The sequence below is a fragment of the Camellia sinensis genome, chromosome 4, assembly GCF_055761805.1.
Source record: "Camellia sinensis isolate YWXY chromosome 4, ASM5576180v1, whole genome shotgun sequence".
In the NCBI taxonomy this organism is placed as follows: domain Eukaryota; kingdom Viridiplantae; phylum Streptophyta; class Magnoliopsida; order Ericales; family Theaceae; genus Camellia; species Camellia sinensis.
The window spans coordinates 23,732,637-23,757,450 of record NC_138964.1 but is presented as its reverse complement, the minus strand read 5'-3'; the positions used below and the strand labels follow the sequence as shown (position 1 = coordinate 23,757,450).

The following is a 24,814-nucleotide window of genomic DNA, read 5'->3' as shown; positions in this document are numbered from 1 at the left end:
GTTTTGTATCATAAAGTTGACAACCGACTATAAGTCTGCCAACTTGTTTGCCATTCTTTTCATCTCCCCGTCCCTCCTCAGGTATCTATCATTCCATACCTGGAGGTCACTTTCATTGTAATACTCATCTCGACCTCCCTTCTTCGAGATGTTAGGCTCTTTGCTGACATCTTTTTCCTTGAGATTCAGTTTCTTTACTCCTTCGTTTCAATTTTCTTCCTTTGCATTAGGATCCATATGCTCCTCACTTTTACTGTGGATGTTGTCTCTAATTTTTTCTTCCTACCTGTTGTTGGCCATCTATTCTTCTTAAGTTTCCACAGACGGCGCCAAATTATGGGTGTTGATTTTTGACCACACAATCAAAGGGAAAACTCAGCTGGAGAGTACTAGTAGAATAGATTAAGCCTAACAACCTATAACAAAAAGATGAGAATACCGTAGTGGTTCGCCACCCAGGGACACTCCGACAATCAAGTTAGTAATCTCTCAAAGATATCAAATAGTACTCAAAACTCACAAGAAATAACTTACCCCAGACCCACGAGGGTGCCTTGCCTTTCTAACCAGCAGTGACCTGATCCGTTTAGAAGCCTCACTTCAGTGGACCTAGGCTCAATGCTCATCTCGGACTCTCAGCTAGATAGGGATAAACTCTCTAAAAGCTTTATCCTTATCCAAACTAGAACCCTCTTTTGTCTAGGATTCCTAGTGACGCGAAGCTTTCAACCTCATCTTCATCTATGGGAAGGAACTGCTTTATCTCTTATATATGCCATCTAAAAATCATCACTGTAATAATATATATGGTTACATATAGTGTAATGGGTTGAACTACGTATATATATTCTATACACAGTACACAAATATATATACATACACAGATCTATATATATATACCCTAACATATATTACAAAGTGTTTTCAATTTGTATATATACCCTAACATATATTACAAAGTGTTTTCAATTTGTATATATAGCCTAACATATATGTATATATACACAAATTCACTCACTGATATATACACAGTTGGTATCGAAATATATGTATACACGAATTCACTCCCTGATATATACACTTATATTTACGTAGTTGGCGTCGAAATAATATATATATATATATACACACACAAATTCATTCATTGAAATATACGTATATAGACACATAGTTGGTGGATCTAATATATGCGTATATATTAAAATCTTCGGGACGGTGACCCCGGCAAGAGAGAGTGTGTGAGGAGTAAGATAGCCGGTGTGAGACGATTTAGGATATGGATGTTCTCGATTTCATATCTACTTGAGTATCATCAGAAAATCACCCATAAAGCATCATTAGATCTACTTATGTATCATCAGAGTGTCATTAGAGTTATTAGTGCATATGTTACATAGTGCATTCATTTGAGTTATTTCAATTTGGTGAAGGAAGAAGAGAGATTTCCAATTAACGAACAATATAGAGTTAATTATATATTTTTAAAATTCATTGTTAGGGAAATGCTATAATATACATCGTATAAGAAAGAATGGTTTTCATAATTTTACTATGTTCATTCGTGATAAAATCAAAATGATTCATAACGTTTCTGGAACATACATTTTGGGTTTGAGTAGGTTTTGCCTGAAAATCTTTCATTCCTCCCAGTACAAGCTTTCACTTGGTCAGCTATTCAGGAGAAATATCACCACTCGTGATCTTTTAATTAGAAGACATTGTCTTCCACAAAGATCTTCATATAGATGTTTTCGTGATTCAATCATGAAGAATGCCTCCCATGTTAATTTCGTTGGTTTTTTTTTTTTTTTTTGGGAGGGGGGGGGTTACATTATGGAGTGTGTGGTTAGCGATACTAATGTGATATTCAACAAAGATGTCACAGATCAAAGAGAGATTGCTTATGTGAGTCTGGTATGTATTACTTGTTAGGTAAGGTCATTTTAGAGGGCTAAAGGAGTATTTGGTCAACAATTTCATCTCTTGCATTGAAGAGGACAAATAATAAAATATGTGATTATGGAGTTTCGTTCTTAGTTTGTACTTTAGGTCATTTTCATTGGTAGAGATTTACATTATTGCTTTAAGGTGTTTTTGCATTTTGGGGGTGATGTAATGTAATCATGGAAAATACCTATGTTTTTGCATTACTGTATCGCCACTGTAAATCCATACCCCTATTTAATGGCCCCCTCCCTCAAAAGTCTGGTTCTATCCTTAGGCATAACAGAGCCTGTGCTTGATCACTCATTTTCACTGCCTAATTATATTATTTTGCATGGATTTCATTTGCATTTTGAATCATGAAAAGAGCCGCATCATTATTTTGGTTAGGTTCTTGTCAAATAGGGCACTACTAATTACTTTTCTATAGTGACAAAGATATATTGTATAAGACTGTGATTTCGTTGAAGTATATTATGACGATATCTATTATGCCACATCGACTGAGGAAGTAGCAGCCCTTGCATTGAATGCAGGCTTAAACATGAATTGTGGGCACCATTTAGGAAGGTACACAGAATGTGCAATCAGATTGAACATGGTTGAAGGAGTTTGTTGTTGACCAAGCTTTGTTTTCCAATTTCATGGTCCTCATGCAGCTTGGATTTTTCGATGGTTAACCGACTTCCCTCCCATTTGAGAAACTAAGGCCAGTAGATGTTTGTACTGATGGGCATCAATTTCACACTCTTGAAGCAGTAAAATAAGGCATTGTTCTACTTGATAGCAATGGACAACTTCCTTTGTTCCTAGCTACCACAAAGCATATTGGTGTCCTAAGACCCAATGCAATGCTATAGTGTTATGATTAGTATCTATGCTGGGATGCCTTGCAAGTATACAAGTCTTTTGCAAGGACTAGAGAAGTTCGTCTCCAAAGTTAGTTATGAGCCAGAGTGCAGTGATGTGACATGTAGTAATAATAGCCAACTCAGAGCAACAACTGAGGTAGCTACTGCAACTAATACAGTGATCATTGTTGTTGGACTCAGTCAATCATTTGAGACAGAGATCCTAGACCAGTTCAACCCAACATCGCTAGGCTACCAAGAATTGCTAGTATTTGAAGTTGCCAAGGCAGCTAGGGGGCCATTAGTTCTTGTTGTTATCTCAGGTGGTCTTGTTGATCTTTCACTTGCTAATAATACCAAGGTTGGAGGGATCTTGGGGGTGGGTTATCCTGGACAAGCTGGAGGCAATGCCATTGCCCAAGTAATTTTTGGAAAATTCAATTCAGGTTCATCATCACTCTCACCCACGCAGTCAGCTATATATATATATATTTCTATATATCATAATCCTATAGTAACACTTTGTTTCTATTGTCAGGTGGTAGGTCCCCTTTTAGTTAGTATCCCCAAAGTTATGTTAATCAAGTGCCCATGACAAAAATGAACTTAAACGAAGATTCCACAAGAAACTATCCAGGTAGAACTTATCAGTTCTACTCAGGTAAATTAATGTACGACTTTGGTCATGGACTCAGCTACTTAGTTTTTTCAAAGTTCATCATGTCTGCCCCCTGCACTATGTTTGTGTGGCCTAGGAACAATACAAATGTGATAGTCTCATTCAACTCCATTGACATTTCTACATTGGAGTGCCATAATTTATACTTGGACGTGGTGACTGGATTATGAATTAATGTGCCAAATGATGGAACTCATGTTGTATTGGTCTTCTAAGAGCCAGCAAATGGACAAGGGGTGCTGGCTAGGACACCTCAAAAGCAACTAGTGGTATCTGAAAGAATCCAAGTGAACATAGAGGAGATTGAGAAAATGATCGTGAAATTGGATATATTCAAACAACTAAGCATTGTGGATTGGATTGGATTGGATTGGATTGGGATTAGAAGGCTAATACTTAGGCAGCATCGCCTCTTGGTTGGTTGTTCCCGCGAACAATAAGCAATGCATTAGTCTATGAGTAAGAATTGCAATACCTGTCTATAGGTTCTATATGAGCTTTTATAGATTATGCCAAGCACAATTCCAGTAGGACTTTAACTTTCCTTAGCAGAGTCCTCCTAGGAATCACATTTCTATGGATAATGCCCATCCTTAGAACACCCTTCTCACTACTAACCAGGTGAGATAGTTAAAACTCTTTATTTCGGCTGGCATTGCGGTCAACTGAACCATCTTGGCTCTGTATTCCCCTTGCTAGAGCCATGATAGCCCTAGCTCTAGGGTGGCACTCTGCCAAGCTACACATAGCTCGGCCCTCTTCACTGGCAACACCTCGGTACGCCAATTGAATCCACCAACTAAGTGTATATATATGTATACATCAGTGAATGAATTTGTGTATATATACATACATATTATTCCGGCACCAACTGTGTATATATACGTGTATATATCAATGAGTGAATTTGTGCATATATACATATATATATATATATATATATAATTCTTGCACCAACTGTGTATATTTACGTGTATATATCAATGAGTGAATTTTTGCATTTATAACATATATTAGGATATATATATATACAAATTGAAAACACTTAGTAATATATGTTAGGGTATATATTTAGATATGTGTATATATATATATATATTTGTGTACTATGTATAGTGTATATATACATATATAAGTGAGTGGATTTGTGTATATATACTTATATACTAGGGTATATATATATACAAATTGAAATTTTTTTAATATATATTAGGGTTTATATTTGGATCTCTCTATATATATTTGTGTATGATAAAAAAGGCTTTGTAATGTTTAAATTTAAATATTATCAGGTCCATAACTATAATATTTATATAATATTCATTATACAAATAAAAGATTAAAATTGAACCGGTTATAAAATTTGAATAGATATTTGTACAAACATGGGAAAAAGCATGTAAAATTTCTTATTTTGTTGATCAGATGATGATGAGGAGGAGATGGAAAATTTGCACAAATCATCTCTTACTTTCTTCTCGTGAAAGAGTATCTGATATGTGAGTTGGGTTATGCCTTTTCTTAGCTCCTTGGACTTGGGTCGAACAAGTATTACTTACATTGTTTAGCCTTTTATGTATATCTCCTATTTGAGCTCCTCCTAGCACTACTTCTAAATTATACTGGGCCTCCTCTCATCTGGGCCATTCAGACTTTTAACAAACCCAAGACTAAAAATACTATCTTCAACATTATCAACCCTACTAACTCTTTCTCTCTTCTTGCATTTACAACAAGAATGCACTCCTTAGCCCTATTCTTACCTTCGTCTTTTAGGTTTTCCATACTCTTATCCATATCATCTATACTTGGAACTGAAACCCAGCTGCCACAACCATCAATTCCCTCACCATCTTCATCATCAATCCTTTGTAGAATCTCATTGCTATTACTTGCCACCTCAACCCACTCTTCATCCTCCACATCAGCCTTTGCACATACCACCTCAGCAATCTCTTTTCTACCTTCACCAAACTGAAATAAATTCAATGAATGCACCGTTTAACATATGCAATAATATCTCCAATGATATTCTGATGATACTCAAGTAGATTTGATGATGCTTTATGGGCAATTTTTTGATGATACTCAAGTGGATATGAAATCGCGAACATCCATATCCTAGATCATCTCACTCCGGCTATCTCACTCCTCACCCATTCTCTCTTGCTGGAGCTGCCGTCCCGAAGATCTGAATATATATGTATATATTGGATCCATCAACTATGTGTCTATATATGTGTATGTGTCTATATATGTATATAACAATGAATGAATTTATGTATATATATACATATATACATTATTCCGTCAGCAACTTTGTATATATAAGTGTATACATGAGTGAGTGAATTTGTGAATATATGTATATATATATATATATATTCTGGCACCAACTATGTTTATATACGTGTATATATCAGTGAGTGGATTTGTATATATATATACACATATATATTAGGGTATATATATACAAATTGAAAACACTTTGTAATATATGTTAGGGTATATATATGTTTGTGTACTGTGTATAGTGTATATATACGTAGTTCAACCCATTACACTACATGTAGCTACATATATTATTACAGTAATGATTTTTATATGGCATATATAAAAGATAAAGTACTTCATTCCCAAAGATGAAGATGAGGCTGAAAGCTTCGCATCACTACCAATCATAAACTAATGCATTGCTCGTTGTTTGCGGGAACAACCAACCAAGAGGCGATGCTGCCTAAGTATTAGCCTCCTTATACCAATCCAATCCAATCCATAATGCTTAATTGTTTGCATATATCCAATTTCTCAGTAATTTTTTCAATCTCCTCTATGTTCATTTGGATTCTTTCAAATGCCACTAGTTGCTTTTTAGGTGTCCCAAACAACATCCCTTGTGTATTTGCTGGCTCCTAAAAGACCAGTACAACATGAGTTTCATCCTTTGGCCCATCATTTCTTAATCCAATCACTACATCCTAGTATAAATTACGACACTTCAATGCAAAAATGTTGATGGAGTTGAATGAGACTATCACATTTGTGTTGTCCCTAGGCCTTAAGAGCACAGTGAAGGGGACAGACATGATAAACTTTGAAAAAACTGAGTAGCTGAGTCCATTACCAAAGTCGTACATCAATTTGCCTAAGTAGAACCAATAAGTTATACGTAGATAGTTTCTTGTGAAATCTTTCCTTACGTTCATGTCTGTCATGGGCACCTGATCAACATAATTTTGGGGATACCAACTAAAAGGGGACCTCTAACCTAACAATAGATACGAATTGTTACTATAAATTATGATATATAGAAATATATATGTAGTCGACTGCGTGGGTGAGAGTGATGATAAACCTGGATTGAGTTTTTCATAAATTACTTGTGCAATGGCGTCGCCTCCAGCTTGTCTAAGATAGCCTACAGACAAGATCCTTCCAACCTTGGTATTATTAGCAAACGAAAGATCAACAAGACCATCCAACATAACAACAGGAACTAATGGCCCCTTAGCCCGCCTTGGTACCTTCAATCACTAGCAATTCCTGGTACCCTAGCAATGTTAGGTTCAATCGGTCTACCATCTCTGCCTCAAATGATTGACTGAGTCCAACAACTACGATCACTGCATCAGCTACAGCTACTACCTTAGTTGTTGCTTTGAGTTGGTTATTGTTACTACATGCCAAATCATTGCACCCTGGCTCATAACTAACTTTGTAGAGAAAGTCCTTGTAAAGGATTTGTACATTTGTAAGGTATCCCAGTGTAGATACTAATTATAACACTGTGGCATTTGCATTCGGTCCTAGGACAACAATATGCTTTGTGGTAGTTAAGGACAAATGAAGTTGTCCATTGTTCCCAAGTAGAACAATGCCTTATTTTGCTGCTTCAAGAGTAAGAAATTGATGCTCATCAGTACAAACATCCGCTGGCCTTAGTTTCTCAAATGAAAGGGAAGTTGGTTCACCATCGAAAAATCCAAGCTGCATGAGGACATTGAAATTGGAAAACAAAGCTTGGTCAACAACAAACCCTTTGACCATGTTCAATCTGATTGCACATTCTATGTACTTTTCCAAATGGTGCCCACAATTCATGTTTAAGCCTGCATTCAATGCGAGGGTTGCTACTTCCTTAGTCGATGCGGCAAAATGGATATCATCATAATATACTTCAACGAAATCACAGTCTGATACAATATATCTGTGTCACAGCAAAAAAGTAATTAATGGTGCCCTATTTGACAAGAATCAAACCAAAATCATGATGCATCTTTTTTCATGATTCAAAATGCAATTGAAATCCATGTAAAATAATGTACTTAGGCATTGAAAATGAATGACGAAACACAGGTTGTGCTATGCCTAGGGATATAACCAGACTTTTGAGGGAGAGGGGCCATTAAATAGGGGTATGGATTTACAGTTGTGATACAGTATTGTAAAAACACATGTATTTTCCTTGATTACATTCCATCGCCCCAAAAATGCAAAAACACCTTAAAGTAATAATGTAAATCTCTACCAATGAAAATGATCGGAATTACAAACCAAGAACGAAACTCCCTAATCACATCATTTAATATTTGGCCTCTTCAATGCAAGAGATGAAATTGTTGACCAAATACTCCTTTAGCCCTCTAAAATGACCTTACATAACAGGTAATACATACCAGAATCACATATCCAATCTCTCTTTGATCCAAGACATCTTTGCTAAATATCACATTTGTATCGCTACCACAGACTCCATAATGTAATAAAAAAAAAAATGAAAAAGAAGAAAAGGGAGAGAGAAAAAAAACCAACGAAATGAACATGGGGGGCATTCTCCATGATTGAATCACCAAAACATCTATATGAAGATCTCTATGAAAGACAATGTCATCTAATTAAAAGATCACGAGTGCTAATCTTTTTCCTGAATAACTAACCAAGTGAAAGCTTGTACTTTAGGAGGAATGAAAGATTTTCAAGCTAACCTACTCAAACCCAAAAATATATGTTCCAGAAAAGTTATGAATCATTTTGATTTTATCACGAATGAATATAGTAAAATTACAAAAAGTATTCTTTCTTGTAGGATATTTATTACAGCCTTTCCCTAACAACGAATTTTTAAAATATATAATTAACTCTACATTGTCCATTAACTAGAAATCTATCTCACTCCTTCACCAAACTGAAATAACACTAATGAATGCATTGTTTAACATACGCAATAATAACTCTAATGATATTTTGATGATACTCAAGTAGATTTGATGATGTCTTATAGGCGATTTTCTAATGATATAGATATGAAATCGCTAACATCCATATCCTAGATGGTCTTACTCTGGCTATCTCACTCCTCACCCACTCTGTCTTGTTAGAGCTGTCATCCCGAAGATCTGAATATATATGTATATATCAGATCCACCAACTATGTGTCTATATACATATGTATCAATAAATGAATTTGTGTATACATACATATATATATATATATATATATATTATTCCGGCACCAACTGCATATATATAAGTGTATATATCAGTGAGTGAATTTGTGTATATATATATATTCTAACACCAACTGTGTATATATATTTGTATATATCAGCGAGTGAATTTGTGTATATATACTTATATATTACGGTATATATATACAAATTGAAAACACTTTGTAATATATGTTAGGGTATATATATAAATCTGTGTATATATATATATGTTTGTGTACTGTGTATAGTGTATGAACGTAGTTCAACCCATTACACTACATGTAGCCACATATATTATTGCAGTAATGATTTTTAGATGGCATATATAAAAGATAAAGCACTTCATTCCCAAAGATGAAGATGAGGCTGAAAGCTTCGCATCACTACCAATCATAAACTAATGGATTGCCCGTTGTTTGCGGGAACAACCAACCAGGAGGTGATGCTGCTTAAGTATTAGCCTCCCTATTCCAATCCAATCCAATCCACAATGCTTAGTGCTTTGTATATATCCAATTTCACGGTCATTTTCTCAATCTCCTCTATGTTCACTTGGATTCTTTCAAATGCGACTAGTTGCATTTTAGGTGTTCCTGTCAGTATCCCTTGTGCATTTGTTGGCTCTTAGGTGACCAACATAAGTTCTATCATTTGGCCCATCATCTCTTAATCCAATCACCACGTCCAAGTATAAATTATGTCACTCCAATACAGAAATGTCGATGGATTTGAATGAGACTATCACATTTGTGTTGTTCTTAGGCCTCACAAGCATAGGGGAGGGGGGCAGACATGACGAACTTTGAAAAAACTAAGTAGTTGAGTCCACGACCAAAATCGTACATCAATTTCCCTGATTAGAACCGATAAGTTGTACCTGGATAGTTTTTTATGAAATCTTCCCTTAAGTTCATGTCTATCATGGGCACTTAATCAACATAATTTTGGGGATACCAACTAAAAAGGGACCTCCTACCTGACAAATAGAAACAAAGTGTTACTATAGGATTATGACATATAGAAATATATTTGTAGCTCACTACATGGGTGAGAGTGATGATGAACCTAGATTAAATTTTCCAAAAATTACTTGGGCAATGGGGTCACCTCCAGCTTGTCCAGGACAGCCCACCCATAAGATCCCTCAAACCATGGTATTATTAGCAAACGAAAGATCAACAAGACCACTCGACATAACAACAAGAACTAATGGCCCCTTAGCCACCTTGGTAATTTCAATCACTAGTAATTCTTGGTATCTTGGCAATGTTAGGTTCAACCGGTCAACCATCTCTGCCTCAAATGATTGACTGAGTCCAACAACTATGATCACTGCATCAGCTGCAGTTGCTACCTCAGTTGTTGCTTTTAGTTAGTTATTGTTACTACATGCCACATCACTACACCCTGGCTTATAACTAAATTTGGAGACAAACTTTTCTAGTCCTTGCAAAGGACTTGTATACTTGCAAGGTATCTCGGCATAGATGCTCATCATAACAATGTAGCATTTGCATTGGGTCCTAGGACAACAATATGTTTTGTGGTAGTTGGGGACAAAGGAAGTTGTCCATTGTTCTTAGGTAGAACAATGCACTATTTTGCTACTTCAAGAGTGAGAAATTGATGCTCATTAGTACAAACATCCGCTGGCCTTAGTTTCTCAAATGGGAGGGAAGTCGGTTCACCATCAAAAAATCCAAGCTGCATAAGGACCATGAAATTGGAAAGCAAAGCTTGGTCAACAACAAACTCTTAGACTATGTTCAATCTGATTGCACATTCTATGCACTTTCCCAAATGGCGCCCACAATTTATGTTTAAGCTTGCATTCAATGCAAGGGATGCTACTTCCTCAGGCGATGCGACATAATAGATATCGTCAGAATATTCTTCAATGGAATCACAGTCTGATACAATATATTTGTGTCACAGCAAAAAAGTAGTTTGTAGTGCCCTATTTGACAAGAACCATACTAAAATCATGATGCGACTCTTTTCATGATTCAAAATTCAATTGAAATCCATGCAAAATAATGTACTTAGCTAGTGAAAATGAATGATCAAACACAGGTTGTGCTATGCCTAGGGATAGAACTAAACTTTTAAGGGAAGGGGCCCATAAAATAGGGGTATGGATTTACAGTGGTGATACAGTAATGTAAAAACACAGGCATTTTCCCTTATTACATTACATCACCCCAAAAATGCAAAAACACCTTAAAGTGATAATGTAATTCTCTAACAACGAAAATGACCTGAATTACAAACTAAGAATGAAACTCCCTAATCACATCTTTTATTATTTGGCCTCTTCAATGCAAGAGATGAAATCGTTTGACCAAACCCTTCTTTAGCCCTCTAAAATGACCTTACCTAACATGTAATACATACCAAAATCATATATGCAATCTCTCTTTGAGCCGAGACATCTTCGCTGAATATCACATTAGTATCGCTAACCATAAACTCCTTAATGTAACCAAAAAAAATAAACCAATGAAATAAACATGGGAGCCATCCTCTATGATTGAATCACAAAAACATCTACACGAAGATCTCTGTGGAAGACAATGTCTTCTAATTAAAAGATCACGAGTGCTAATCCTTTTCCTGAATAGCTAATCAAGTGAAAGCTTGTACTTTAGGTGGAATGAAACATTTTCAAGGAAACCTACTCAAACCCAAAATGTATGTTCCAGAAAAGTTATGAATCATTTTCATTCTATCACGAATGAATATAGTAAAGTTACGAAAAGTATTCTTTCTTGTAGGATGTATATGGCAGCCTTTCCCTTACAACAAATTTTCAAAACATATAATGAACTCTATATTCTCCATTAACTAGAAATCTATTTTCCTCCTTCCCCAAACTGAAATAACTCTAATGAATGCACTGTTTAACATATGCAGTAATAACCCTAATGATATTCTGGTGATACTCAAGTAGATCTGATGATGCTTTGTGGGCGATTTTCTGATGATACTCAAGTAGATATGAAATCGCAAACAACAATATCCTAGATTCTCTCACTCCAGCTATCTCACTCCTCACCCACCCTTTCTTGCCAGAGCCACCGTCCCCGAAGATTTGAATATCTACGTATATATTAGATCCACCAACTAGATGTCTATATACGTATTATCAATGAATGAATATGTGTATATATATATATATATATATATTATTCCAGCACCAATTGCATATAAGTGTATATATCAGTAAGTGAATTTGTGTATATATATTCCGGCACCAATTGTGTACATATACATGTATATATCAGTGAGTGAATTTGTGAATACATACATACATATATATATATATATATTAGGGTATATACATATAAATTGAAAACAATTTGTAATATATGTTGGGGTATATATATATAGATCTATGTATATATATATATATATATATATTTGTGTACTGTGTATAGTGTATATATACGTAGTTCAACCCATTACACTATATGCACCCACATATATTATTACAATAATGATTTTTAGATGACACATATAAAAGATAAAGCACTTCCTTCCCAAAAAGAAGATGAAGCTGAAAGCTTCGCATCACTACCAATCATAAACTGATGCATTGTTGCTTGTTCGCGGGAACAACCAACTAAGAGGCGATGCTGCCTAAGTATTAGCCTCCTTATCCCAATCCAATCCAATCCAATCCACAATGCTTAGTTGTTTGTATATATCCAATTTCACAGTCATTTTCCCAGTCTCCTTTATGTTTACTTGGATTCTTTCAAATGCCACTAATTACTTTTTAGGTGTCCTAGTCAACATCCCTTGTGCATTTACTGGCTCCCAAAAGACCAATACAACATGAGTTCCATCCTTTGGCCCATTATTTCTTAATCCAATCACTAGCTCCAAGTATAAATTATGGCACTCCAATGTAGAAATGTCGATGGAGTTGGATGAGACAATCACACTTGTGTTGTTCCTAGGACTAAAGAACATAGTGGAAGGGGCAGGCATGATGAACTTTGAAAAAACCGAGTAGCTGAGTCCATGACCAAAGTCATACATCAATTTGCCTAAGTAGAACCGATAAGTTGTATCTGGATCGTTTCTTGTGGAATCTTCCTTTAAGTTTATGTCTGTCATGGGCACTTGATTAATATAACTTTACGGATACCAACTAAAAGGGGACCTCCCACCTGACAATAGAAACAAAGTGTTACTATAGGATTATGATATATAGAAATATATATGTAGCTGACTGTGTTGGGGAAAGTGATGATGAACCTAGATTAAATTTTTCAAAAATTACTTGGGCAATGGCGTCGCCTCCAGCTTGTCCAAGATTGCCCACCTACAATATCTCTCCAATCTTGGTATTATTAGCAAACAAAAGATTAACATGACTACCCAACATAACAACAAGAACTAATGGCCCGTTAACAGCCTTGGCAACTTTAATCACTAGCAATTCCTGGTACCCTGGCAATGTTAGGTTCAACTGGCCTACCATCTCTGCCTCAAATGATTGGCTGAGTCCAACAACTACGAGCACTGCATCAACTGTGCTGCTACCTCAGTTGTTGCTTTGAGTTGGTTATTGTTACTACATGCCACATCATAGCACCCTGGCTCATAACTAACTTTAGAGGCAAACTTTTCTAGTTCTTGCAAAAGTCTTGTATACTTGCAAGTTATCCCAGTGTAGATACTAATCATAACACTGTAGCATTTACATTGGGTCCTAGGACATCAATATGCTTTGTAGTAGTTAAGGACAAAAGAAGCTGTCCATTGTTCTCAAGTAGAACAATGCCCTCTTTTGTTGCATCAAGAGTGAAAAATTGATGCTCATCAGTACAAACATCGGCTAGCCTTCATTTCTCAAATGAGAGGGAAGTCAGTTCACCATTGAAAAATCCAAGCTGCATGAGGACAATGAAATTGGAGTACAAAGCTCGGTTAACGACAAACTCTTTGACCATGTTCAATCTGATTGCACATTGTGTACTTTCCCAAATGGCTCCCACAATTCATGTTTAAGCTTCATTCAATGCAAGGGCCGTTACTTCCTCAGGTAATGCGGCATAATGGATATTGTCATAATATACTCCAACGGAATCACAGTCTGATGCAATATATCTGTGTCAGCAAAAAAGTAATTAGTAGTGCCCTATTTGACAAGAACCAAACCAAAATCATGATGCGGCTCTTTTCATTATTCGAAATGCAATTGAAATCCATGCAAAACAACGTACTTAGGCAGTGAAAATGAATGATCAAACATAGGCTGGGCTGTGCCTAAGGATGAACCAGACTTTTGAGGGAGGGAGGGCATTAAATTGGGATATGTGATACAGTAATGTAAAAGCACAGGTATTTCCTATGATTACATTACATCACCCCAAAAATGGAAAAACACCTTAAAGTGATAATGTAAATCTCTACCAATAAAAATGAGCTGAATTACAAACTAAGAACGAAACTCCCTAATCACATCTTATATTATTTGGCCTCTTCAATGCAAGAGATGAAATCGTTGACCAAATACTCCTTTAGCCCTCTAAATTGACCTAACCAGTAATATATACCAGAATCATTTATGGAATCTCTCTTTGATCCAAGACATCTTTGCTGAATATCACATTGGTATTGCTAACCATAGACTCCATAATGTAACAAAAAAAGAAAACCAACGAAATAAAAACGAGAGGCATCCTCCATGATTGAATCACAAAAACATTTATAAGAGGATCTTTGTGGAAGACAATGTCTTCTAATTAAAAGATCACGAGTGGTGATCCTTTTCCTGAATAGCTAACCAAGTGAAAGCTTGTACTTTAGGAGGAACAAAAGATTTTCAAGTAAACCAACTCAAACCCAAAATGTATGTTCCATAAAATATATATTTGTGTACTGTGTATAGTGTATATATATGTAGTTCAACCCATTACACTATATGTAACCACATATATTATTACAGTAATGATTTTTAGATGGCACATATAAGAGATAAAGCACTTCATTTCCAAAGATGAAGATGAGGCCGTAAGCTTCGCATCACTACCAATCATAAATTGATGCATTGCTTGTTGGTGCTGGAATAATATATATATATATATATATGTATATATAGAAATTCATTCATTGATATATGCGTATATAGACACATAGTTGGTGGATCTGATATATACGTATATATTCAGATCTTTGGGACAACGGGTCCGACAAGAGAGAGTGAGTGAAGAGTGAGATAGCTGGAGTGAGACGATCTAGGATATGGATGTTCGTGATTTCATACCTACTTGAGTATCATCAAAAAATCGCCCATAAAGCATCATCAAATCAACTTGAGTATCATCAGAATATCCTTAGAGTTATTATTGCATGTTAAACAGTGTATTCATTAGAGTTATTTTAGTTCGGTGAAGGAGGAAGAGAGATTTCTAGTTAATGGACAATGTAGAGTTAATTATATATTTTTAAAATTCATTGTTAAGGAAAGGCTGTAATATACATCCTATGAGAAAGTTGTTTTTCGTAATTTTACTATATTCATTCGTGATAAAAACAAAACAATTCATAACTTTTTTGGAACATACATTTTGGGTTTGCTTGAAAATCTTTCATTTGTCCTAAAGTATAAGCTTTCACTTGGTTAGCTATTCAGGAGAAGGATCACCACTCGTGATCTTCTAATTAGAAGACATTGTGTTCCACGGAGATCTTCATATAGATGTTTTTGTGACTCAATCATGGAGGATGCCTTCCATGTTTATTTCGTTGGTCTTCTTTTTTTGTTACATTATGGAGTCTATAGTTAGTGATACTAATGTCATATTCAACAAAGATGTCTGTGATCAAAGAGAGATATTATATGTGATTTTGCTATGTATTACTTGTTAGGTAAGGTCATTTTAGAGGGCTAAAGGAGTATTTGGTCAACGATTTCATCTCTTGCATTGATGAGGCCAAATAATAAAATATGTGATAAGGGAATTTCGTTCTTAGTTTGTAATTCAGGTCATTTCCATTGGTAGAGATTTACATTATTACTTTAAGGTGTTTTTGCATTTTTCGGGTGTTATAATGTAATCATGGAAATATCTGTGTTTTTACGTTACTGTATCACCACTGTAAATCGATACCCTTATTTAATGGCTCCCCTCCCTCAAAAGTCTGGTTATATCCCTAGGCACATCATAGCCTGTGTTTGATCGTTCATTTTTACTACCTAAGTACATTATTTTCCATGGATTTCAATTGCATTTTGAATCAAGAAAAGAGTCGCATCATTATTTTGGTTTGGTTCTTGTCAAATAAGGCACTACTAATTACTTTTCTACTGTGACAAAGATATATTGTATCAGACTGTGATTCTGTTGAAGTATATTATGACGATATCCATTATGCCGCATCGACTGAGGAAGTAGCAGCCCTTGCATTGGATGCAGGCTTAAACATGAATTGAGGGCGCCATTTCGGAAAGTACACAGAATGTGCAATCAAACTGAACATGGTCGAAAGAGTTTGTTGTTGACCAAGCTTTGTTTTCCAATTTCATGGTCCTTATGCAGCTTGGATTTTTTGATGGTGAACCGACTTCCCTCCCATTTGAGAAACTAAAGCCAGCGGATGTTTGTACTGATGAGCATCAATTTCTCACTCTTGAAGCAGCTAAATAGGACATTGTTCTACTTGAGAACAATGGAAAACTTCCTTTGTCCCCAACTACCCCAAAGCATATTGGTGTCTTAGGACTCAATGCAAATGCTACAGTGTTATGATTTGTATCTATGCCAGGATACCTTGCAAGTATATAAGTCCATTGCAAGGACTAGAAAAGTTTGTCTGAAAAGTTTGTCTTCAAAGTTAGTTATAGGCCAGGGTGCAGTGATGTGGCATGTAGTAACAATAACCAACTCAAAGCAACAACTAAGGTAGCAACCGTAGTTGATGCAGTGATCGCAGTTATTGGACTCAGTCAATCATTTGAGGCAGAGATGGTAGACCGGTTAAACCTAACATTGTCAGGGTACTAGGAATTGCTAGTGATTGAAGTTGCCAAGGAGGCTAAGGGGCCATTAGTTCTTGTTGTTATGTTAGGTGGTCTTGTTGACCTTTCGTTTTCTAATAATACCAAGGTTTGAGGGATCTTGTGGGTGGGCTATCCTGGACAAGCTAGAGGCGACACCATTGCCTAAGTAATTTTTGGAAAATTCAATCCAGGTTTATCACTACTCTCACTCATACAGTCATCTACATATATATTTCTATATATCATAACACTTTGTTTCTATTGTCAGGTGATAGGTCCCCTTTTAGTTGGTATCCCCAAAGTTATGTTGATCAAGTGCCCATGACAAACATGAACTTAAGGGAAGATTCCGCAATTAACTATCCAAATAGAACTTATCAGTTCTACTCAGGCAAATTGATGTACAACTTTGGTCATGGACTCAACTACTCATTTTTTTCAAAGTTCATTATGTTTGCCCGCTCCACTGTGCTTGTTAGGCCTAGGGACAACACAAATATGATAGTCTCATTCAACTCCTTCAATATTTCTGCATTGGAGTGCCATAATTTATACTTGGACATGGTGATTGGATTAAGAAATGATGGGCCAAATGATGGAACTCATGTTGTATTGGTCTTCTGGGAGCCGTCAAATGCACATGGGATGCTGACTAGGACACCTAAAAAGCAACTAGTGGCATTTGAAAGAATCCAAGTGAATATAGAGGAGACTAAGAAAATGACCGTGAATTTGGATATATGCAAACAACTAAACATTGTGGATTGGATTGGATTGGGATAAGGTGACTAATACTTAGGCAACATCCCCTCTCGGTTGGTTGTTCCCATGAACCACAAGCAGTGCATCAGTTTATGATTGATAGTGATGCGAAGCTTTCAATCTCGTCTTCATCTATGGAAAGGAAGTGCTTTATCTCTTACATGTGCCATCCAAAAATCATTACTGTAATAATATATATGGTTACATATAGTGTAATGGGTTGAACTACGTATATATATTCTATACAAAGTACACAAATATATATATACACAAATCTATATATATATACCCTAACATATATTACAAAGTGTTTTCAATTTGTATATATACCCTAACATATATGTATATATACACAAATTCACTCACTATACACAGTTGGTGTCAAAATATATGTATACACGAATTCACTCTCTGATATATACACTTATATTTACATAGTTGGCGTCGGAATAATATATATATATATATATAAACACACAAATTCATTCATTGAAATATACGTATATAGACACATAGTTGGTGGATCTAATATATGCGTATATATTCAAATCTTCGGGACGGTGACCCCGGCAAGAGAGAGTGTGTGAGAAGTAAGATAGCCGGTGTGAGACGATTTAGGATATGGGTGTTCGCGATTTCATATCTACTTGAGTATCATCAGAAAATCACCCATAAAGCATCATCAGAATGTCATTAGAGTTATTAGTGCATATGTTACACAGTGCATTCATTTGAGTTATTTCAATTTGGTGAAGGAAAAAGAGCGATTTCCAATTAACAGATAATATAGAGTTAATTATATATTTTTAAAATTCGTTGTTAGGGAAATGCTATAATACACATCGTATAAGAAAGAATGGTTTTCATAATTTTACTATGTTCATTCGTGATAAAATCAAAATGATTCATAACATTTCTGGAACATACATTTTGGGTTTGAGTAGGTTTTGCTTGAAAATCTTTCATTCCTCCCAGTACAAGCTTTCACTTGGTCAGCTATTTAGGAGAAATATCACCAGTCGTGATCTTTTAATTAGAAGATATTGTCTTCCATAAAGATCTTCATATAGATGTTTTCGTGATTCAATCATGAAGAATGCCTCCTATGTTAATTTCATTGGTTTTCTTCTTCTTCTTTTTTTTTGTTACATTATGGAGTGTGTGGTTAGCGATACTAATGTGATATTTAACAAAGATGTCACGGATCAAAGAGAGATTGCATATGTGAGTCTGGTATGTATTACTTGTTAGGTAAGGTCATTTTAGAGGGCTAAAGGAGTATTTGGTCAACAATTTCATCTCTTGCATTAAAGAGGACAAATAATAAAATATGTGATTAGGGAGTTTCATTCTTAGTTTGTACTTTAGGTCATTTTCATTGGTAGAGATTTACATTATTGCTTTAAGGTGTTTTTGCATTTTTGGGGTGATGTAATGTAATCATGGAAAATACCTGTGTTTTTACATTACTGTATCACCACTGTAAATCCATAACTCTATTTGATGGCCCCTCTCCCTCAAAAGTCTGGTTCTATCCTTAGGCATAACGGAGCCTGTGCTTGATCATTCATTTTCACTGCCTAATTATATTATTTTGCATGGATTTCATTTGCATTTTGAATCATGAAAAGAACCGCATCATTATTTTGGTTAGGTTCTTGTCAAATAGGGCACTACTAATTACTTTTCTATAGTGACAAAGATATATTATATCAGACTGTGATTCCGTTGAAGTATATTATGACATATCTATTATGCCGCATCGACTGAGGAAGTAGCAGCCCTTGCATTGAATGCAGGCTTAAACATGAATTGTGGGTACCATTTCGGAAAGTACACAGAATGTGCAATCAGATTGAACATGGTTGAAAGAGTTTGTTGTTGACCAAGCTTTGTTTTCCAATTTCATGGTCCTCATGTAGCTTGGATTTTTTGATGGTTAATCGACTTCCCTCCCATTTGAGAAACTAAGGCCAGTAGATGTTTGTACTGATGGGCATCAATTTCGCACTCTTGAAGCAGCGAAATAAGGCATTGTTCTACTTGATAGCGATGGACCACTTCCTTTGTTCCTAGCTGCCACAACGCATATTGGCGTCCTAGGACCCAATGCAATGCTATAGTGTTATGATTAATATCTATGTCGAGATACCTTGCAAGTATACAAGTCTTTTGCAAGGACTAGAAAAGTTCGTCTCCAAAGTTAGTTATGAGCCAGAGTGCAGTGATATGGCATGTAGTAATAATAGCCAACTCAGAGCAACAACTGAGGTAGCTGCTGTAGCTAATGGGGTGATCGTTGTTGTTGGACTCAGTCAATCATTTGAGACAGAAATGCTAGACCGATTCAACCCAACATCACTAGGGTACCAAGAATTGCTAGTATTTGAAGTTGCCAAGGCAGCTAGGGGGCCATTAGTTCTTGTTGTTATGTCAAGTGGTCTTGTTGATCTTTCATTTGCTAATGATACCAAGGTTGGAGGGATCTTGGGGGTGGGCTATGCTGGACAAGCTGGAGGCAATGCCATTGCCCAAGTAATTTTTGGAAAATTCAATCCAGGTTCATCATCACTCTCACCCACGCAATCAGCTATATGTATTTCTATATATCATAATCCTATAGTAACACTTTGTTTCTATTGTCAGGTGGTAGGTCCCCTTTTAGTTAGTATCCCCAAAGTTATGTTAATCAAGTGCCTATGACAAAAATGAACTTAAACGAAGATTCCACAAGAAACTATCCAGGTAGAACTTATCAGTTCTACTCAGGCAAATTAATGTATGACTTTGGTCATGGACTCAGCTACTCAGTTTTTTCAAAGTTCATCATGTCTGCCTCCTCCATTATGTTTGTGTGGCCTAGGTACAATACAAATGTGATAGTCCCATTCAACTCCATTGACATTTCTACATTGGAGTGCCATAATTTATACTTGGACGTGGTGACTGGATTATGAAATGATGTGCCAAATGATGGAACTCATCTTGTATTGGGCTTCTAAGAGCTAGCAAATGGACAAGGGATGCTGACTAGGACACCTAAAAAGCAACTAGTGGCATCTGAAAGAATCCAAGTGAACATAGAGGAGGTTGAGAAAATGACCGTGAAATTGGATATATGTGTAGACACCCCATTTTTGACCGACCTTAAGACTCAGACATCACCGATTGAGCGCTCGGTGACGTTGCATATCGTGCTCGTTCAGAAGTCTCAGAGTTGCGGCCGTGAGCCCTACCTCCGGATTTCCGAACCCTCTTCTGTGCCTTGTCTCGGTTTGCGAACCAGGCTCGGTTTTCGCTATTTCTTTTCCCGAGGGGAGGGAGAGGTCCCGTAGACCATCTCTCAGTGGCCGTGGGCTACATTTTGTGGCCGCAGGCCATTTTGCCCATTTCGGAGTCCAGTTTCCAGTTTTTCGGGACCGTTGGCCGTGTGCCTCGGTTCGGGACCGCTTAACCATCTCCATTTGCTCTGATTTTTGGCATAAATCTTATTTTCTCCCTTTTGAGGGACACTGGGGTCTGAGAAACCCACTTCGTGGCCGAACGCCACTTTCGGTGCTTAACAGCCCATTTTCGGGACCCCAAGTTGCGTGTTTTGGCCCCCGAGCATTCGTTTTGCATCGGTTTTCGTTCATTTTTGGCAGGTACCTCTATTTTATCACCAGGAAGGTCACTGGAGGGTGGGAGGCCAGCAATTATCTTGGAAACCAGTTATATTCCATTTTTCGCCCTCCAACACCCGTTTTTCTCACTTCCGAGCCAATGTTGAACACCTTGGAGCCATTTTCTTCAACCCCAAACCACATATTTGTGATGTACACACATGGGAGGACCCTAAAAGTTTATGGCCGGCCAGAAATTCCATTTGAACCTTTTGAACCCCTCCTCAAAATGGCTTGTTCTCTCTCCTGTTTTAGAGTTTCCAAATTCGAACCACAGGGTTGTGAAGAGGAGACCTGGGAGGCCACCTTTTTGTGGTGGCCGGCCACTAAATCAAGTTGACCCTTTTGACCCCTAGCCGGCCGACTAGGGGAGGGAGGTGGCCGGCCGGCCACCTGCAAGCCCAAAAGGTGGTCGGCCATGTTCCTTATGCTTGGTACTTTACAGCTGTATGGCTGTTTCCCCCAGAAAATATCTCAATCCGGGGGATATTTTGTGGGGGAAAGCCTTGGTCCTTTTCCCCCACCCTTTCCTTCCATGCTCCCCCTCCTTTTGGTCCTTATAACCAACTGCAAGCATTGGTTTTAGAGGTTAGAAAAATTGGTCTTCAAGCTTGCATACACAAATCCTCCTCCATCTCTCTCATTTCCTTGAAAACCTCCAAGTCCAACACCACCATTTCTTCTACACCACCAACCCCCACCCTTCGATCCTCCATTCCAGAAGTTTGAAGGTGTTCTCCAAGGCCTAAAGGTGCTGCAAACTCAAGCCAAGGAGCATCCAAGACTTGTCTTCAAAGGTAAGTCCTATTTCCCCTCTTTTGAGCTTAATTTTGCAACATTTCTTAGCCATACATGCTTATTGTTTTGAGCTCCGTCCCTAACTGAAAGTGGCCTTATTTTTAGCTCATTTTCTTGTTTCATTAAGGGCTCAACCCTGTTTGAGCCCCCCATCTTGCACTTGCTTCAATATCTCCCTTGAATGCCATTTTCTTGCATGCTTTGGCAGCCCATTACGCTTCCATTTTTGGGCGTTTTATAGAACTAAAAATAGGCTTATTTTGAGCCCCTCTTAAACATTGAAGAAGGGCTCAACACTGTTTGGGACCTCCATGCTATACTTGCCTTTATATCCCTCTTTGGTCCCCATTTCTTGCATGTTTTGGTAGCCTATCATGCTTCGGTTTTTGGTCATTTTATAGAACTAAAAATAGTCTTATTTTGGTCCATTCTTCATGTTTCATCAAGGGTCTTTGGCTGTTTGATGAATATTTTGTAGACTTTGTGTTATAGCCACTTTTGAGCCTCATTTTGCATTGCATTTCTAGCATGTTTGTATACTGTTTTGGGGTTTTTACAGTTCTGTAAATGTGAATATTTTTGGTCCCTCTTAAATGTTGTAGAAGGGAATTTTTCAGTTTGGGCTTTGCATATACCACTTGCCTCTTTGGCCACCTTTTGGCCCTTTTTCTTGCATAAGAGCTTAGCCATATCTATGTTTGTTTTTGAGGTTTTTAAAGTTCTGTAAATGTGCTTATTTTGGGCCCCTCTTCAATGTTGTTGAAGGGTCCTAACCTATTTGGAGTTAGCAGCTGTGAGTTGCTTCATAATCTCATGTTTAGGGCCATTTTTGCATGCCATTGTTGCCCTATCTTTGCTTGCTGTTTGGCCATGATTTGTACTGGAAAAATGCTTATTTTGGGGCTGTCTTGCTTCTGTCTTTTCATTCCATGTACCAATTATGCATGCTTTGTATAGCTGTAGTTCATTCTATGTGCCTAATTTTGCATTTCGGGAGAGATCCCATGTATCGGGTGTGTTTTCGCCTCATTTCGGGGCTGTTTTCCACCACATTTCATTGCTGAAAATCCATTAGCATGCTTGCATATCATTTTCATGCCATTGCATTGCATATGCCATTGCCTCAGTTTGCGTGCCCGTGTGCACGCATTTCGAGGCACTTCATTTTCATCTATCGGCTTCTTATGTGAGTGTGGCTGAGGCTCTCTCATGTTAGTATAAGCCCATATCATATTTCCATGCCATTGCATTGCATATACCATTGCCTCGGTTTGCGTGCCCGTGTGCACGCATTTCGAGGCACTTCTTTTCATCCACCGCCCTCTTATGTGAGTGTGGCTGAGGCTCTCTCATGTTAGTATAAGTCCATGTTGCATTCTATATGCCATTTTAGCCTTATTGCATTGCGTATGCCATTGCCTCGGTTTGCGCGCCCGTGTGCACGCATTTCGAGGCACTTATTTTCATCCATCGGCCTCTTATGTGAGCGTGGCTGAGGCTCTCTCATGTTAGTATAAGCCCATATCATATTTTCATGTCATTTGCATTGCGCATGTCATTTTCTCAGTTTGCGTGCCCGTGTGCACGCATCTCGAGACGTCTCATTTTCATAGCATTATGCATGCTAGGCTGTATCTTAGTTGCATTCATGCATGTCATGCATTTTGCATTGTGTTCGGGGTAGGAGTTAGCCCGGGCACGGGAAACGAGGTGCATTTCGTATTCCGAGTGACGGAATGTGTCTTAATTCCCCAGTCACCGACACTCCGGATTACCCATGATGGAGTTAGGTTCTTGTTGTGTTTACACGTGCATTCATTCTATATTAAGTTGCACATTTCAACTCCTCTGCCATCATGCATCGATATGCGTGATTGGTGGCACGAGAATCGAGGCATGCATATATCTGTGAAAATACATTGCTATGCCCCTTTCCTGCTCTCTGTTGCAGCAAAATGAAGAATCAGCAATTTTTCGGGACTTGGCACGAGTTTCAAGAATAACTGCTAAACAGAGGCTAATTGGGGCATCCCGGTGGATTTCCGCGCAAGGCAGCCCAGCCATACATCATTCATCAGAAGCAAGGCAGTCCCTGGCTTGCACGCTAGTTTTACAGCTTTCTTAGTTAATTTGATTAATTAAATTAGGAATTTGTGTATTATTTGGACTGTAATATTCTTTCATTCGGGACTGTATATTTATTCGGACCCTCTGCGCGAGGGCAATGTTCTAATGAGTGTGCGTGTGTGTGTTGTATGTCTTCCAATCCCACGTCTTTCTCCCTTTTATTTGTCCACTTATGATGGTTAGATTAGGGCATATTTCAATTAGCATACAGTATGACAGCATGTTTGCATTCATTCATCTGTATTGCATGCACCGGGCTCGGCGCATCATACTAACTGCATTGTATTTTCAATTCCAAATTGAATACATGATGGTTGTAGCATCTCATATACCATGTTTTGAATAGCCGAGCCTGCTATAGTTTGCATTTTTGCATGTGTTGCATTAGGCATTTCTGTATACTTAGGGTCATGCATTATTTCTAATACAGTTTTTGTTTTGGCTTGGAGTACTCGGTAAGTTTTATGCTTTAGCATCCTTGCATGCGT

At 37.3% G+C, this 24,814-nt stretch overlaps 1 protein-coding gene and 1 pseudogene across 1 annotated transcript; both read left to right on the top strand.

Annotated features, from left to right (window-relative positions):
- Window positions 1-13,258: 13,258 nt before the first annotated feature.
- Window positions 13,259-17,760, top strand: LOC145823639 (putative beta-D-xylosidase 5). The gene is made up of 3 exons (XM_082923125.1): window positions 13,259-13,315; window positions 16,517-16,580; window positions 17,246-17,760. The coding sequence occupies exons 1-3, from the start codon at window positions 13,259-13,261 to the stop codon at window positions 17,758-17,760; spliced, it is 636 nt and encodes a 211-aa protein (XP_082779251.1).
- A 1,174-nt stretch (window positions 17,761-18,934) lies between these two features.
- LOC145823638 (putative beta-D-xylosidase 5 pseudogene) lies at window positions 18,935-20,696 on the top strand (annotated as a pseudogene).
- Window positions 20,697-24,814: the final 4,118 nt, after the last annotated feature.